The sequence below is a fragment of the Kryptolebias marmoratus genome, linkage group LG9 (assembly GCF_001649575.2).
Source record: "Kryptolebias marmoratus isolate JLee-2015 linkage group LG9, ASM164957v2, whole genome shotgun sequence".
NCBI lineage: Eukaryota > Metazoa > Chordata > Actinopteri > Cyprinodontiformes > Rivulidae > Kryptolebias > Kryptolebias marmoratus.
The window spans coordinates 12,853,442-12,868,761 of record NC_051438.1 but is presented as its reverse complement, the minus strand read 5'-3'; the positions used below and the strand labels follow the sequence as shown (position 1 = coordinate 12,868,761).

General features: G+C 40.7%; 1 protein-coding gene across 2 annotated transcripts in view; it reads right to left on the bottom strand.

The window, feature by feature from the left end:
• pdlim7 (PDZ and LIM domain 7) overlaps window positions 1-15,320 on the bottom strand; it is a 35,760-nt gene that overhangs the window by 6,856 nt on the left and 13,584 nt on the right. For both annotated transcript variants that reach the window (XM_017426653.3, XM_017426654.3), the window contains exons 4-5: window positions 12,989-13,016; window positions 11,920-12,116 (exon numbers count right to left, since the gene is read on the bottom strand). In XM_017426653.3, coding sequence (XP_017282142.1) covers window positions 11,920-12,116; window positions 12,989-13,016 — 225 coding nt within the window. The remainder of the gene's footprint in view (window positions 1-11,919; window positions 12,117-12,988; window positions 13,017-15,320) is intronic.

Sequence of the window (15,320 nt, the reverse complement as noted above, 5' to 3'; positions counted from 1 at the left end):
AGTGAGCTGCTTGCATCAGCTCAGTCTGCAGACCATTTTATTTATTCATTTTCCCATAATTCCACAGGTTTTTATGAGACAGAAATCAATCAAGTAATTCAATACGCTTCAAAAGACCAAAGCTCAACAACGGAGGTGCGTTTAATAAACACGTCGACTCGTCGAGAGAAGTGGTTCAAGAGCCTTTACTCCTAATGAGAGCAATAAGCGACCCGAGCGTCTTCTCTGGGACTGACATCACTCCGAGGCACAACCAGGGAGAGAGAGGAGCTCATCAGGCGTGTTGTGCTTGGCAGATCTGGATGACGCAGAGGAGTTCGCTTCAAGCCCGCGTGTGAAGAAGAAGTGTTGAAATAAAGCATTTCCTTCTCTCTTTAAAAAAAAAAAAAAAAAAAAGTTCTGTTACCCAGCAGGCGTCACTATATTCAGAAAATCTTCAATCCACGGCGGAGAGAGAAAAACAACTTCTGAGCCAAGACAGTGAGCTCTGGAGACGTTTTATCTCGGGAAGAAGAAAAAAAGAGCCCCCAACCCGGCGTCACTCATGTTTACATCATCGACTGATCCAGCTACAGTAACAAAAGATGATGAAATCTCAGCTCATTAGCAAAGAAACGGGAGATGTGAATTGAATTACCCTCATTCTATAGTTTCTATCAGGTCAGGTTGCCTTTTTTTAAGCAAACGCAAGGAAAAAGTGCTGGAAACAGGAGAAGTTGGAGCTTTCCGTTCTAAATTCCTGGCTGAGCGTGGATTATAGAGGGGGGAATCATTTCCTGAAAAGCATACTTTGAATAATAAAGGAAATTGAACTTTTTTTGTCAGAACTGTAGCAATAAGATGGCTTGCAGGAATGATGACGGTTACCGCCGTCTAAGTTCAGAAAAAAGGCCCGAGCATCTAAATGGCTGTGGAAATGAAAGTAAAACGGGCAGAATGATGTGAGGGATCTCTGTTGGCCGGTGTTAAACGAAAGGCGAGGCCCTTTTCGGTCTGTTTGACGCGCACACCCTGGGTCAGCCGACCCTCCGCTCTGAACACTGATAAAGCCGGCCTTCTGGGACCTCACCTAACGACTCACAAAGCATCGTCCCACTCCAGCAGCTCGACCCTACTGCCCGAGCTGACCCGCGCGGCAGCAGGCCAGGGGCGCCGAGCTCTTGTCTCCACCGTCCCAGCTTTATTCGGCTGCACCTCACTTAACGAAGGTCGCGGGTAGAAACTGCAGCACGGCAGATTCCTCCTACCTTCGGTGACCTGGATTGTGTTTTTCTGACACTTCTGCTGCTTTCAACATCCGCCCTTTTTTCCTCCCGATCAATGCGAGGCGTGATGCGATACAGGTGCATCTTTATTTATTTATTTTTTTACTTTCTTTTTGCACCTCTGATTTTGTTGTCGGGCTTCAGCTCCCAGGGGACCCATCCACCCTGAGCTATGAGGAAAACGGGGGAGTTAGTTGGCAGCTTGGCAGCGAAAGAGGGAGTTCTCTATTCTTCTGGAGGAAGAAGCCACTGACGTGTGTCACCTTTAACTCTGTGAGGAGGCAAAGGTAACGGAGCTCTGCCAGAACCTGAATGTAAACATGCCAGAGAGGTCGAAGAGGGGCTGCTGCAGCTCGTATTTATTCCTCCTTGTTCCCATTTACGAAGCCTCAGTTTCAGCTGAACATGCTGAAATGTCTCAGCATGGTTTGGATTGTCAACCCCTCTTCTCTCGTCAAAATTAGCTGGATATAACTGTCTTCACAGAGTAGATTAAAGCTACATTTACTCATTTAACCTAGCTTCCATTTGTTAAAATTATAATAATGAAAGTAGCATCCCTTGAAGAAATGCTTATCGCCTGCCACCTTGCTTGCCAAAGTTTTTAACAAAGATCTGGTGTGACCTGCTGTGTGTCTCGGCTACTAACCCATCTAATTTTAGGCCAGTCCCGAGTTACAGCCATTTTTGCTAAGTTTGATTAGCTGTGGCAGCCATCTTGAATCAAGTTAACTTAAAGTTAACCAGTTGTAGATTTCTTGATTATTAATAATTTACTTCATCTAATGATTACTTTGAGAGTTTCATTAAAATCCATCCACTGGTTCATGAGAATTACATGCTTGCCCGCCTTTTGTGGTTGCTGGTGCTGAAAATGCATTTGATGCAATGTGATGAAATTATGGACTTTATATCCCCATAATTTCATTTTTTCAATTTTTTTAAAAAATAAAAAACATTTTTTCCTAATCCCATCGCTACTTTTTTCAAATCTTTGCTCAGGTTTCTCCAAGAAACCCATCAGTATCACTTTACAACTGCAGACAGGATGTGTCGTCAGCCTCCTGAATCATTCGGGCTTTCCTCGACTCGGCTGAACAAATTATTAGACTGAAACACTGGACTCTGAGCTCCAAGAACAGCTTAGTTGATTTCAGGTTACACAGCGTCTGTCTTCACTGCGAGTCGACTCGGTGTTTCCAGCAAAGTCTTGCCTTTGGGAAGTACGGTCCAGTGCAGCAACAAGAACAATCATCTTTGTTAGGTCATTTTCTGAATCTTTTTTTTTTTTGCACATTTTAAAACATTCAGGGTTGTAGCCTTGAACTCCCAGTTAACCAACTACTCATTTGGTTTCCCTTGTGCCACTTTAAACCGATTCCAATTTCTCATTTTTTGTGTTAAACAAATAACTTGTGCACTCGGAGTGTGTGTTGGGGATGACTCTCAGCTACTACCACACCAAATTGTAAATAAACATCTCGAAAAATGATTGAGTTATTGGACTTTTTCTGTTTAAGGTTAATTAGCTGAGGCAGCCACCCTGAATCAAAGAGTAAAGTAGTAGATGTCCAGACGATAATTACTTTCTGAGAGTTTTTCATATTTTAAATCCATCCACTAGTTTGTGACATATTTTGCTAACAGACAGACAAATATCCTCCTGGCTATCAGACAGCTGTGTGTGTACAAATTAAACCATAAAGGAAAAAAAATTACCGTACATCACTTAAATAAACCAGAATATTGTTTCTTAATGTTCCTTTCTCTCTCTCTCACTCTTTTTTCTGGACACCTGAGAACATAAGAAGTGCATCATATTACCTGAAGAATCATTTTTCCCTAACAAATATTACATTTTCAGACAGTTTTAAATGTTTTCTGAAGGCATCTCTCCCTGAAAGTTATTTCTTTTGACACAACTTTACCTCAGGCACCAGATATCAAACCGTTTTGTTAGTGAATCAGTAAAAGAAATCGAACACTGGTCACACATTTTGTGTATGTGCAAAGACAGGGATTACTTTGATACAATACAAACACGGTTCTGTTGCTCCTATTTTCATTATTGCCCTCTAAACTCTCAGGTGTGTTTATTTCAGGTAGGGGCAAAGGACAAGAAGCTGCATTTCTTCACCGCTCACCTCCGCCCTTTATGGAAGTGTTTTACTCCGCATGTGCATTTGCCCATTTGTTGTGTTTTATGCCCGACCGCACAACAATTTTCTTTCCGAGGCAATAAAAGGAAACCTTGAACCCTGATCTATGCGAAGACGACCCATTAATTCAGCCCGGCTTCTACATAATCATTTCTGCTGAGCTTTAGTAAAGCAACTGAGGTCACTTTGACTTTAAAAAAGCATCAAAAATAGATGCTTGTGGAAGAGAGAAATTCTATTTTCAACCATTGGGAAAAAAAAACAAGTTAGAAAAACAGTAAAAAGGACAGAAGAGCAAGAATTACTTTTTCAGGCTTTTTATCTTTTAGATAATAGTGATGACAGCAGGAAATAAAAGCACAGATTTGTCTTTTTCTTGTTTAGATGAGAAGATCAGAGATGAAGGCTTTAAAGATGAAGAGCTTAATGGATGCAAACAGGTAGAAAGAGACAGGCAAATCAGAGGAGGGTCTAAATTTCACAAATACAGAAGAATTCCCACCAGTTTATACCCAGGGAAGCAGTGTGACGTGGAAAACCATCAAGTCAGAAATTCAGAAGATTGGACACTTTGGCTCAGTATGCATGGCTCCACTTTGGGCTTTGTCATCTAGGCTTTGGTTTCTTGGTTTTTCACCCCATGTGTATGCGAAAGGGTGAGCTGCCGTTTTTGGCAGCAGGCTATCGTCGTCGTCTTTGTAGTCGTTGCGGTGCGGCTGTCGCGGGCAGGCTCCGCATCCCGTGGGGGGCTTCGAGCGCGCCGCTCAGACTTTGATATTGAGGGCGCGAGCGGACCTGTCGTGGTGCCAGTCCCTCAGACGGGCGTAGCGAGGACTCTGAATCTCAGTGAGGAACTTTTCCCTGACCGGAGGCAACACACGTATGAAACAGAAGGAAGAGGAAACAGACCGCGGCAGAGCAAGGGCATGAAATGAGCAGGAAGTGGAGTGAAGCGGCTTGCTTGAGTTTGGTTGAGAAAACAAAATCGCATCACGAATCTATCGGTGCTTTTCAGTCTGAACTCCCCAGATTTTCCTGTATTTGTGCATAAATATGACTTCAATCTTCACAAGTTCCCATATAATTATTAAAGGAACCTCAGATCAGATCAAACTTTAAATCTGATTTTTTTTTTAAAGAAATGTTCTCTGAAAGGTTATAAATAGTTAATATCTTACCTGTTGTAGATAGCTCTTTACAAGCCTCATCTTGGAGACTGACGAGCTAACGGCTAGTCTGAGCGAGTCTAGGACCAAAGCAGACTGCTGCCTTGAAACAACTCCGGTCTCAACAGTTTCATAGTGATTCATGCTAATGTGGTTTTATAAACCTTTACATCCCTGTCAGTTTTGCATTATGTGGGTATTTACATAAAACCTAATGGTTACTTACTTCAAATAGCTCCAGCAGCAGTTAGCTGTAGCACTTCCAGCACAGGTATAATAATATTTCTGCTACAATAAGCATGTGAAGTTAACAGTGATGTAAAAGTTAATAAAATAGTGTTCGTATGAACTATTATGAAACCTTGGAGATTAGAGTTTTATTTAGAAATGGTCAGATATAAACTATTTTTCTCCAAACTGAGGTCATTTAAAGAACTATCTACAACAGGTGAGATATTAAGTGTTCATAGCCTTAACACAAACCCTCACTGCAAATGATCTGAACTATCCCTTTGTTTTGTAATCTCAAACATAAGCGTTAGCTGACGTGAGTGAGACCTTTTAGTTGCTCAGATATTTGCCTGAGTTCTTTTACCACCCTGCAGATTATTAAAGATATTAGATTCATTCCTGTTGAAGGAAATTAGTTGTTTTTTTTTAACTTGCTGTAGTTGTTCACTTTCTGTCTGTGGGTCAAGAGAGTCCAGAGTCTTTAGAAATGTTTTTGTGGCATTTTCAGCCTGATGAAAATCAAAGATTATTTTCCAGACCTCCTCTAAAATCTTCTTTCTTTGTGCCAAAGTACACTTGAACAAATGTGTTATCAAGACCATCTCTGATTGATCCATGTTCTTTTGATAAAATGGGACCCTTCATCACAGCTGATTGCCATCCTATTGATGACGCATTCAGCTTCAAATTATCTGCTAGTTTGTTTACTTCTGACACTCGCCGGTGTGTGAATGTTATAAAATTGTATCATTTTCTTCAGGGATTAAATAACCAAGGATGACAGCCATGTTAAATGTGTTATCTTTGCCTATCTTTAAGACTTGTGTAAAATGAATCTGATGTTTTTGCTTTTTTCAAAGGGGGAAAAATAAAATCTAAAGAGTTCAGAAACCTTCCAGCACCACTGAGTCTTAACCGGTTTACGTCAAGGATTAAAACTTGAGAGTAAAAATAAAACTTAACAAGCTGTATCTTCCTGTTCGCAGTCTGCATGCTGAGTTTAGTCAATATAATCATGAAGACATGAGGAGGTTGGATTGTCTTCTACATTTTAGTAGCGAAAACAAACATACTTCCAATTAGTTCACTAGTTTTCACACAAAATCCTTCACAAATGTTAAACGATAATTCATCCACACCACCCATGCTTATGTTTCAAGCAGCAAAAAAAGAGATTTGAAAGCTGAAATGTTTTCTCAAACTGGCAAACTGATGCTTCAACACAAATCTGTGTGACTGCACTCCAATTATTACCTGGACTTCTTCATATTTTCATCATCTGGGTCCTGCACTGAGAGATCCAGGAGAGACAAACACATCAGACGGTTTAGGAAGTTAACTCGCACCGACTGCTGCTTTCAGACTTGAAGCCATCAGATCAAATCCCAAACAAAGACATAAAAACTAAGACGTCACTTTAAAGACCATATGTATTGTTTTCTCGTCCCTTTGTCTTGCTGAGCTGTCAGACTAAGAACTACAGCTGTCACCGAAGACAGCAGACATCTGAAAGTCGAGGCTGTACGACTAAAAAAAAATTTAAAAAAACGGACAAAGCTGTTATCCACCTTCCCCGCGTCACTCACTCAGCTGTCGCCTTCACTGAGCACCTCTCAGATCACATCACATCGCGTCTGCGTCACCCTTATCTCTACAACCGGAGAGAACCCGCCCAAACCGCTCCGGCCCTGACTTACTGAAGTCGGTGCCTGTGAGCTGGGCCAGGATGCGGAAGGAGCGGGACTGGGTGGTGCCGGTGCGGGGCTGCCAGTCCTCGGTGTCCTCGATCAGCCTCTTCTTGCTGCGGTCGTTGGGGATAAAACAGGGCAAGTTCTCTGCCCTGAGGCCGTGCCTGCACACACGGCTGCACGGTTACCTGAACACATCAGCCTGAGCGCACCATGCAGAACTCTGAGCCTCGGCGGCGTACAGCGAGGAAACTGCGCGGACGTTAACACATCACGTTTCCAGCTGCCATTAGAGAGAAGCTGACAGACCTTAGTACTTGGCCTTTTTGATTTAAAAAAAAGCACTTATTGAAGCTTTTATTTTTGATAAACAACTTCAGAAGCAGCAAAAGACGCGCTTTTCTTTTCAGTCATCCTTCCAACAAAGCTCCAGGTCAACTGCAGCATGCGTTCATCAACAAGCGCGCAGAAAAAGAAAGGATGAATGCTCACTAATGAACTGCCATCTCCATTCTGTAAGCCCAAACGCTGAATGCAGCGAGGAGCATCTGCTCCTCACTGTCTTTTCATAAACAACCTGACCATAATAAGCTAATAAAGCTGACAGCCCAGCCAGCATGCAGCTGCCTCTTACTTGGACTGCTGGTAGATATCATCATAATAAGTAGCTTCACCCCTGCGGAACAGACCGGAGAACCAAATGAGGACTGTTGTATGGCGTTAATGTACAAGAACACAAAGCGAAACAGAGAACATCAGTGGTTTTCATGAGGGGAGGAACTGAAATGAAATGTAAAGGTACTCATTGCAATGTTGTGAAGATCAGTCAAAAAGGAAAATTAGAAAGTGAGACACAAAATCTGTACAACAGTCAATGATTAACGCCTTCTTAAAGGAAAAATCTGTAAGCACGAGTTGTTAATAGCCACCAACTACCGCGCGCTTTTGTTTACCTACTGAAAGAGACGAAGTGGCTAAAAATGAGTCAACAATGGCGACGTCTGTGGAGGAGCTGTTCGGGTTAAGAAGTCCAACAATTCCGATGTGCTGGTACGAACCTAAGCTCATATTTGTTGAGTAAAGTAAGCAGATGGGTTTTTAAAACAACCTAAAATAAAACAGACTTTAAAACGGGGTATATTTCACTCGTTTTACCTGAAAATATAAGGAGAGATATTTGTTCAGACGCGCGACAAAATGTTGCTCTTCAGATATTACTGCTTGAAATTTGGTGTCATCAAGTGTTAACCCTCGTCTGGCCAAATCCAGTCTAGTCTGCAACTTATAGGAGGCTTACAAGCATCCTGGACAGGAGGTAAATGAGGTTTTGTAAAAGCTGCATGTGTCTGAATGCTGAGTTTGGTCTTCGTGGCCTCTCCTCTGCCCTGCTTGATGTCTGATATTTATTCCTGACAGCCGTCTTTCCCGTTCTTTCTCTATTCTTTCACATTTAGCAGCAGAATCACTCTTATATTTCCACCTGAACGTCTGCTCTGAGATTGTACAGACTCAGACTTCGGCTGGCCAGTCACGTGATTCTGCCAAGCGCTTTGTTTACATTGACTGTGTACCTGCATTTCAGAATAGCATATCAAATATCTGGAGAACTATTGAAGGGAACGTTGTCAAATTGCACCATTTGATATAGTTTAGGATCACTTTCTTCGTGTTTTAGAGTTTGCAATGAGTAGCTTTTAAAAGCACTTCAGCCTGATATTAACATCAAATGTTCAAAAATAAAATAAAGGATGTTATGGTAAAATGGTTTAATTTTAATGGGAGTCCAATCTAAAGTTTAATCTCCTTCTAAATTTAGCTTTTCTTTTAAATCTGAATAAACTTTTCTTTTCAGATCTTTTGATTGGACCAAATGAAGGAAGAAATCTACAAACTGTTTACATTTTTAAGATTTAGGGAGAACGAAATGATTTGAAATGATGTAAAAATCAGTTTAGATAACAATTTTAAGAACAAAGAGGAAACCTTTTTTAAGGGTAGATGTCAAAAACCCAAAAATAAGTATACTAACTTCTCGAGGTTTTCCACCTGTGAAGTTAAAAGAAAAAGAGGGAAACAGAAAGTGAGAGAAAGAGGTCAGAGCTCAGCTTGGGGGGGAGAGAAGAAGAAACAGAACATGTCAATATGTGACAAAGGTTGTTCCCAACAGAAGATCGCAGGTGATACGGCGAAACGCAGGCAGCGAGCACGGGGTGACACGAGACATGCTGTTATTGTCAACATCTCCGTGAAAGAAGGAGGCCATTGTTTGCCTGTCAAATCGTCTGCTGTCACTCTGATCCAAAATGAGTCAGTCGACTGGCACAAACCCTCCGCTCCTCTCGTCCCCCCAGCACGAACGCTTTTCAGTTATGTAAATCAATGTTTCTGCCAAAAAAAAAAAAAAAAAAACTCCTAATTTCGCCTAATTTCTGTGCCACCACACTTTGTCAAATCTTTGTTGTGCTCCGATACCCCGTGAATAATGATAAACACCACAACAAACACTGCAATCACAGAATCTGCCTTTCCGCTCCGAACCGGTCTCGTTTCTTCTTCTCTGTTTTCTGTGCTGAAACGAACGGCATCTAAAATAAAAGAAAATAAAAGTGGCACGCAGAGTTTTATTTAAACAACATATTCACAGGAAGAAAAAAAAAAGGAAGGTTCAACTGAGTCCAAGCTTAAAAGCTGCACGAGGACTCAGCAGATTTTATGAGTGAGGCTAAATGCGACGACAGACCACATCTGCAGCTTCCAGCCCAAATTACAGGAGGAGGCCTGGCATGTTCTTCTTCAAGGTTCTGATATTTCATACTGCCACGGTTAAAATGTTTTTTCCCCTAGAATCCTTATAAAAGAATCCTTATAAAAGAATCCTTATAAAAGCCCGGTGTGTTTTAAAAAAGAGAAACAGATCAAAAATGACCTTCAAGCTGAATGCATTTCTCTTAGATTTTCTTAGACTTTTGCTGAATGAGTGAATATATTTGATCACAAACAGCTTGGTTCTGGTTCTGGTTCTTGGTGTGAATCTCAGCTGAAGCCTTTCTGTGTCTGCATGTTCTCTCTGTGACCGTCCAGCCCGACTGTGAACCTGAACTGGATAAATCAAGAATGAAAAATAAATGAATGAATAAATGATTTATTTAAAAAAAGGTTCCTGCCTCAAATGAACCAGGGTTGCACCAGTTAATCGGCTAGNGGGGGGGGGGTGTAATTTTCGGCTTGACTGGCTCAATCAGTGACCGGCTGATACAGCACTCAGAAACACGATTCTCCTCTGGTCCATTAACGCACCACCACTATGCTGCAGATTCACACTGGCAACAACACCTCTTTTTACTGAGTGAAGAAGACACACCCCTCTTCCCCCTCAGTTAGCCATTTGTACGACCTGTAATGTGTTTAAAAGTGAAGTCAGAGGAAGCACAAGAGGTGTCAGATGGTAAGAAAAGAAAACAGGATTTTCTACAGAGGTAAAATGCTGCTCCTTTCATGGCTTTATTTATTTCCACTTAAACTGGTGACATATTTGATCAGTGCTCTTATATGTTTTGAGGTGCGTAAAAAAAAAAAAGACACAAAGGTTAAGGAGCTAAAATCTGGTTTATAAAGGATACTTGCATTGTGTGAATGCTAGTTCAGCATCCACATTCTTTTCCTCTTTTTTATTTTTATGTACATTAGCCTAAACAACACTGAGCTCTCTTTAATTTATCAAAAAACATTGTTCATGTTGAAATCTGCTTCAGTAAACTGCATAATTTTGTCATTTTTATTTAGCTTTTAACCAGCCTTTTGGAACTTTTAGCTTTTAGCTACCCTATATGATACTTTTAGCTACTGTTCTGATATTTTTATCTTTTCACTTACATTTTGTTACTTTTAACTTTTAGCTAGCTTTTTGATACTGTTAACTACGATTTTGCTTCTTTTTGCTTTTAGTTATCTTTTCGGTTTTTGCTATTTTTAGCTACTGTTGCTGCTTTTCTTGCTTTTAGCTAATGTTCTGCTTCAAACCAGTTTGAGCTTCTTCATCAAATCTCAGCCATCACACTGCGTTTTCACAGAAAATGCAGTTTTTTCTAGTTCTTTTTTTTATTTGGGTTTCATTTGGACCAACACCTCTGTCCAACATTTTTATTATTCAGTAATCAGATTAATAAACTCAATGAGACGTTCAATTCGACCATAAAAGAAAAAAATATTGTTGTGTTTGTTGTTAATTACTATTCATAAAGAGACATCTGAATCATCTAAAATCAGAATCAGTAAGTCAGACTTTCGAAAAACATTTGGATAAGACCATTTTCTCCAAAAAGTTGCTGCTTGTTTTATTCTTCTGTTTGACAGCGTTTTGTTTTTGTCCTCGTGCATCAATTTTGTGGCTGCTTTTTGGAGTTCAAGTATAAAAACATCAACAGATAAACAAGCTACTTGAAAACAAAATTTCCAATTGAATGTAATTTTCCTGGTGAGCTCCTCACAAAAGCCTAAAGCACAATAGAAAGTGGAGGTGACTGCACACAATGCCGGGGGCATGACTTTTGATTAATGCAGTAAGGTTTTTAGAGCAAATGTTAAGGCAACGCAGTTTCTAAAAGCTGAAAAGTACTATTCAGTCCAAAGTGGAAAGCAGCAAAAGTTTAAATGTGTTGTTTTTTTGGTGAACATTAACATTCCTCTCCAAGATGTAACGTTCAAGCCCATTTCCACGTTAAAATACCAAACCACTACAAAAATGAAAGGTTGTTTTGCAAAGAAACTTGCTCTATATTGTGTATTTATATAAAACATTGTTTAAACTTCTCTTTTTTTTGCACACAGACAGTCAAGGACTTTGGATTGACCTGAACTAATTAACTTCCAGGAGACTGAACATCAACCAAATGACACTAAAACTAACATTTACACCACCAATATTGTTGTTTTGTGTCTAAAAGAAGGAAAGTAAACACTTAGAGCAACAGCAGCTCTAACAGGCCCATAGAGCAGTGACTGAATATTGGCACGGCCATCAATAATGTGAGTTAAATCAGCTGTTTGTCATGTACATCCCACTGCAGAGAGTGAAACTAAAAACTCCAGAGTTTATCACAGTACAGTTTATATCACATCAATCTAAAGTACATTCTTTGTTTGCCATCTGGTGGTAAAGTGATTACGTTGATCTCTGCAGTGAGTCAGCATACATTAGCCATGTTTACCTTCTCTGTAATGATTCTTACTCTGGGACATAAATTTGGCAGTACACCGCAGCAGTGACTGAACTAAATTCTTCTCAATCCTGAAGGAGCTACTTTCTCTTTTTTAATGAGAAGCCAGAATAATGAGACAAATACCATTAGAACCACATCAGTCACATTGCTGCTCCAGAGGTAACGGTGTTTGTTTGTTTTTTTTCACCTACCCATTGTGTGGCTGTGGTGTGCTGGCATGGCCCTGTGAGCGCGCGGTGTTAAGTTTAGGTGAGTAGGCCACGGGTTTAATAACGGGTCCTGAGTTGGCACTAGCACCACCTGCTGCAAACGGCCTCGCCATCTTGTTAATGGTTGTGCTCGGGGCAAAGGAGTACTTTGGCTGAACAGAAGGCGCAGAAAGCGAGTCCTGCGGGGGGGGAGGAAGGAAGACAATGCAGCACAGGGCACACAACATGCAGTTACACGTTTGACATGCTCAAAATTAAAAAAAAAAAAAGAAAAGTTCTGCTCTTGCGCAATCTGGTCAAGTTTTTCCAGTCTCTCGTAGCGAATGATTACAGCATCCTCCGGCAGCGGCGGCAGCGGCAGCAGCTCTGTCAAAGCCTGCGAGGCTTTTCTCTGCGCACAGAAGACGTGCTTAAGAAGTGCGGACACTGCTTTTTTATTTGTGCTGGCTGTCAGCCAGGGAGTGGCCAAAGTAATCTGCTGCTGCAGTTAAAAATGAAAACGCTCAAAGTGAGAATGTGTCATGAAAAACCCACATCGCTCACTAATGAGATTTCTCGCTGAGAATTATGCGCGGACAGCAAAAGTGCGCCTACTAAAATGGAACATTGACTTTGTGTTTGTACGCGCCGGTTGCTTTGCTCATAACAGTGTGCCGCATAAACCAGTTCATGACACCATTGTTCTACGAAAACTGCAATCAGTGGAGCAGAGAGGATGCCAAAAGGCTTGACAGAGAAACTGAACGCATCAACACTTATTTGGTATCGGGAATTGTGCAAGGTGTAAAAAAAAAAAAAAATCTACAGCATTTTCAAAAAGCATCATTCAATCCAGCAAATAACTCATTCAGCAACTCACTGGTGCTTGATTAGAGCGCGCTGCATGGACAATGTAGGTGATTTAGACGAATTTAAACACAAAGTGACACAAAACCATGTTTAATCCAATAGTGAGGAGGGACTAAAAAGAAGTTTTAAAGTCCCTGCAGCACACCATGCCAAGTCATCCAGGTGTTCACAAACAGGTTAGTGCAGATAAATATGGCCTTACCTTCTTGTCGTCACCTGTTTTAGGAGCTCTGAGGAGGAAAAAAAAAAACAAAAACACAAATCAGATGTTACCTTGTTGATTCTCCTTGGGAAATAAATGACAAAAACATCAATGATTATATAAAAACACAACGTTCTGCAGGAACATTTTGGTTCTGACGTTCATGTGAACGTCACTTTGACACGTCAACATCTACAGGGAGTTTTAATGTTCTGGCTGATTATTAAATACATTTTAAACTGTTTCCAATTCAAATAGCGAACATTTTAAAGCAGTTCAAAAATGGCAGATCTACTGTAACCTGCATGAAATCTGATTTATATATTTTTGAATCTTTTATTCTAAATATATCACCATGTAATTCTCCACAGACAACAGACAGCATCATTGTTTTAATAATTCAAATAAAACTAAAAAATTTAATGCATTTAGAATATTTAAAACTGTGAGTTTGGGTTAGAGTTTCCCTTGTGTTTTTATACATTCGGAGAACTGAGATTCAAATAAAAAGTTCAATTATTTATGTTTGCGATGCTCTGTGGGCTCCAATCCATGCTCACATATCAATAATCGAGCTGCTACCGTTTAGCAGCTCAACTGTGAGTTATAAATTGTTAAATAAGAGGAATGAAGTGAGAGGAACGACGCAGAACAAAAGAGGTTTAAAAACAGTAAGATTACGACGTCGTGTGATAAACTGACGGCTAAAACTTTGAAGGAGTCTCGGCTGCAGTCGAAGCGTTCAAAGCGGCACAGCGGCTCATCTAAACCTAGAGGTACTCAGCTGTGGGCCGCTGCTCCCCAGAACGAAGCTTTACCAACGTTAAGGAGGAATGAAGCTGCTTGCAGTATTTCAGGCCACGGTGACGCCAAACGACAAGCGAAGCGGCACTTCCTGTGACGATAACAAAGGCAGCATGTCGTCGCCTAATAGAGCGGCGTTAAAGACGGGAAAACACCAGCAACGAGGAGATAGAGAGCAGGGCAAACCTCTCAGTCTACGTCGAGAAGCTGATGAGTCAAACGTTAGGGGAGGGTATCAGGAATGTGTGTGAAGGCCGTGTTTATTTTGGCACAGTGAAATGGACATGATTAAATCACCCTTTCTTGGAAGAAATGAGCTCGGCCCGGGGTGAGCTCGACCTGCGCGCCGCATGAGATCATTTCATGGATCACGTATTTTGGTTGGCGCGTGCTTGGCTTTCAAGCCCACATCAGATAAAGTCAGAAAATTTCAGCACAATGAACTCTCCGGTGACACCAATCAACTCCACGCGACGCTAACGCGCACTCCAAACGTGTCCCCGTTGGGCCGATCGGTGACGGTGAAACACAAAGGTGCAGAACCAACGTGTTCCTGAAGATCTAAGGTCCGATTTCCCTAAAAACTAACAGATATTGAGCTAAAGCTTGATGTGGTAGTAGCTGAGAGTCATCGTCAGGATAGATCTCATTAGATCACTGCAGAAGATGAGTCATCTCTCATCATAAGATGATCTCAGTTTGAAACTTTGGGGTGAAAAGCAGCGTGGTGATTTCCTTTAAAAAAAGCTCTGGATGAAGTTTAAACCTTTAACCCCAAGACGATCACTGACGCCGAGCAAAACGAGACATTAAACCAAACAATAAAGCGTATCTCATCGCTCCGCAGCTGTCCTCCTCTCGTGAAATAAAGCAGCAGTCGGGACACGAATAAATAAAACCCACGACGGCTCTTCTATGAAAAAAGCTGCAGGAAAACAAAAAAACTTGGCTTTTTTTCTCAATATAATAACAATAGGACACGGTGAGATCAAGTGAAGAAACCAGGGATTTACAGGAAGGGAGTCGTCTATGGAGAAAGAGAAAAAAAAAAAAAGAGTGGAAGAATGTGAAGTGTTTACAATAGCTGAACTCAAGGAGATGAGAAACGGAGGGAAAGTCACGGAGGGAAGTAAAAATATTGCTGTTTTTTTAAACAAAAACAATCATAACAATGAAATGAAGGTAAAAGCGGCGAAGCGTTAAGTAGACCTGTGAGACAACAATATGTTCCGCTGTTCATTTTACATTTTTTTTAAAAAGTAACTAACAAAAAACTACTAACAAGCATTTAAAAAAGGCAAACCTGTGCCAAGAACTTGGTGTCACCTATCTTACTTAATTTTTTTTTTCCCATTTGACTCTAAAACACAAACCAATCAGACCATTATGTTTCTCTCTGTGTGAAAGAAAATCTTCAAACATCATCGTTGATTTAATGATGATAAAATCAGTTATTTACAAACAATACTACCAGTATCTTATTATGTCTAATCTGCAGGAATATTTAGGAACTGTTGAGTAATTAGAC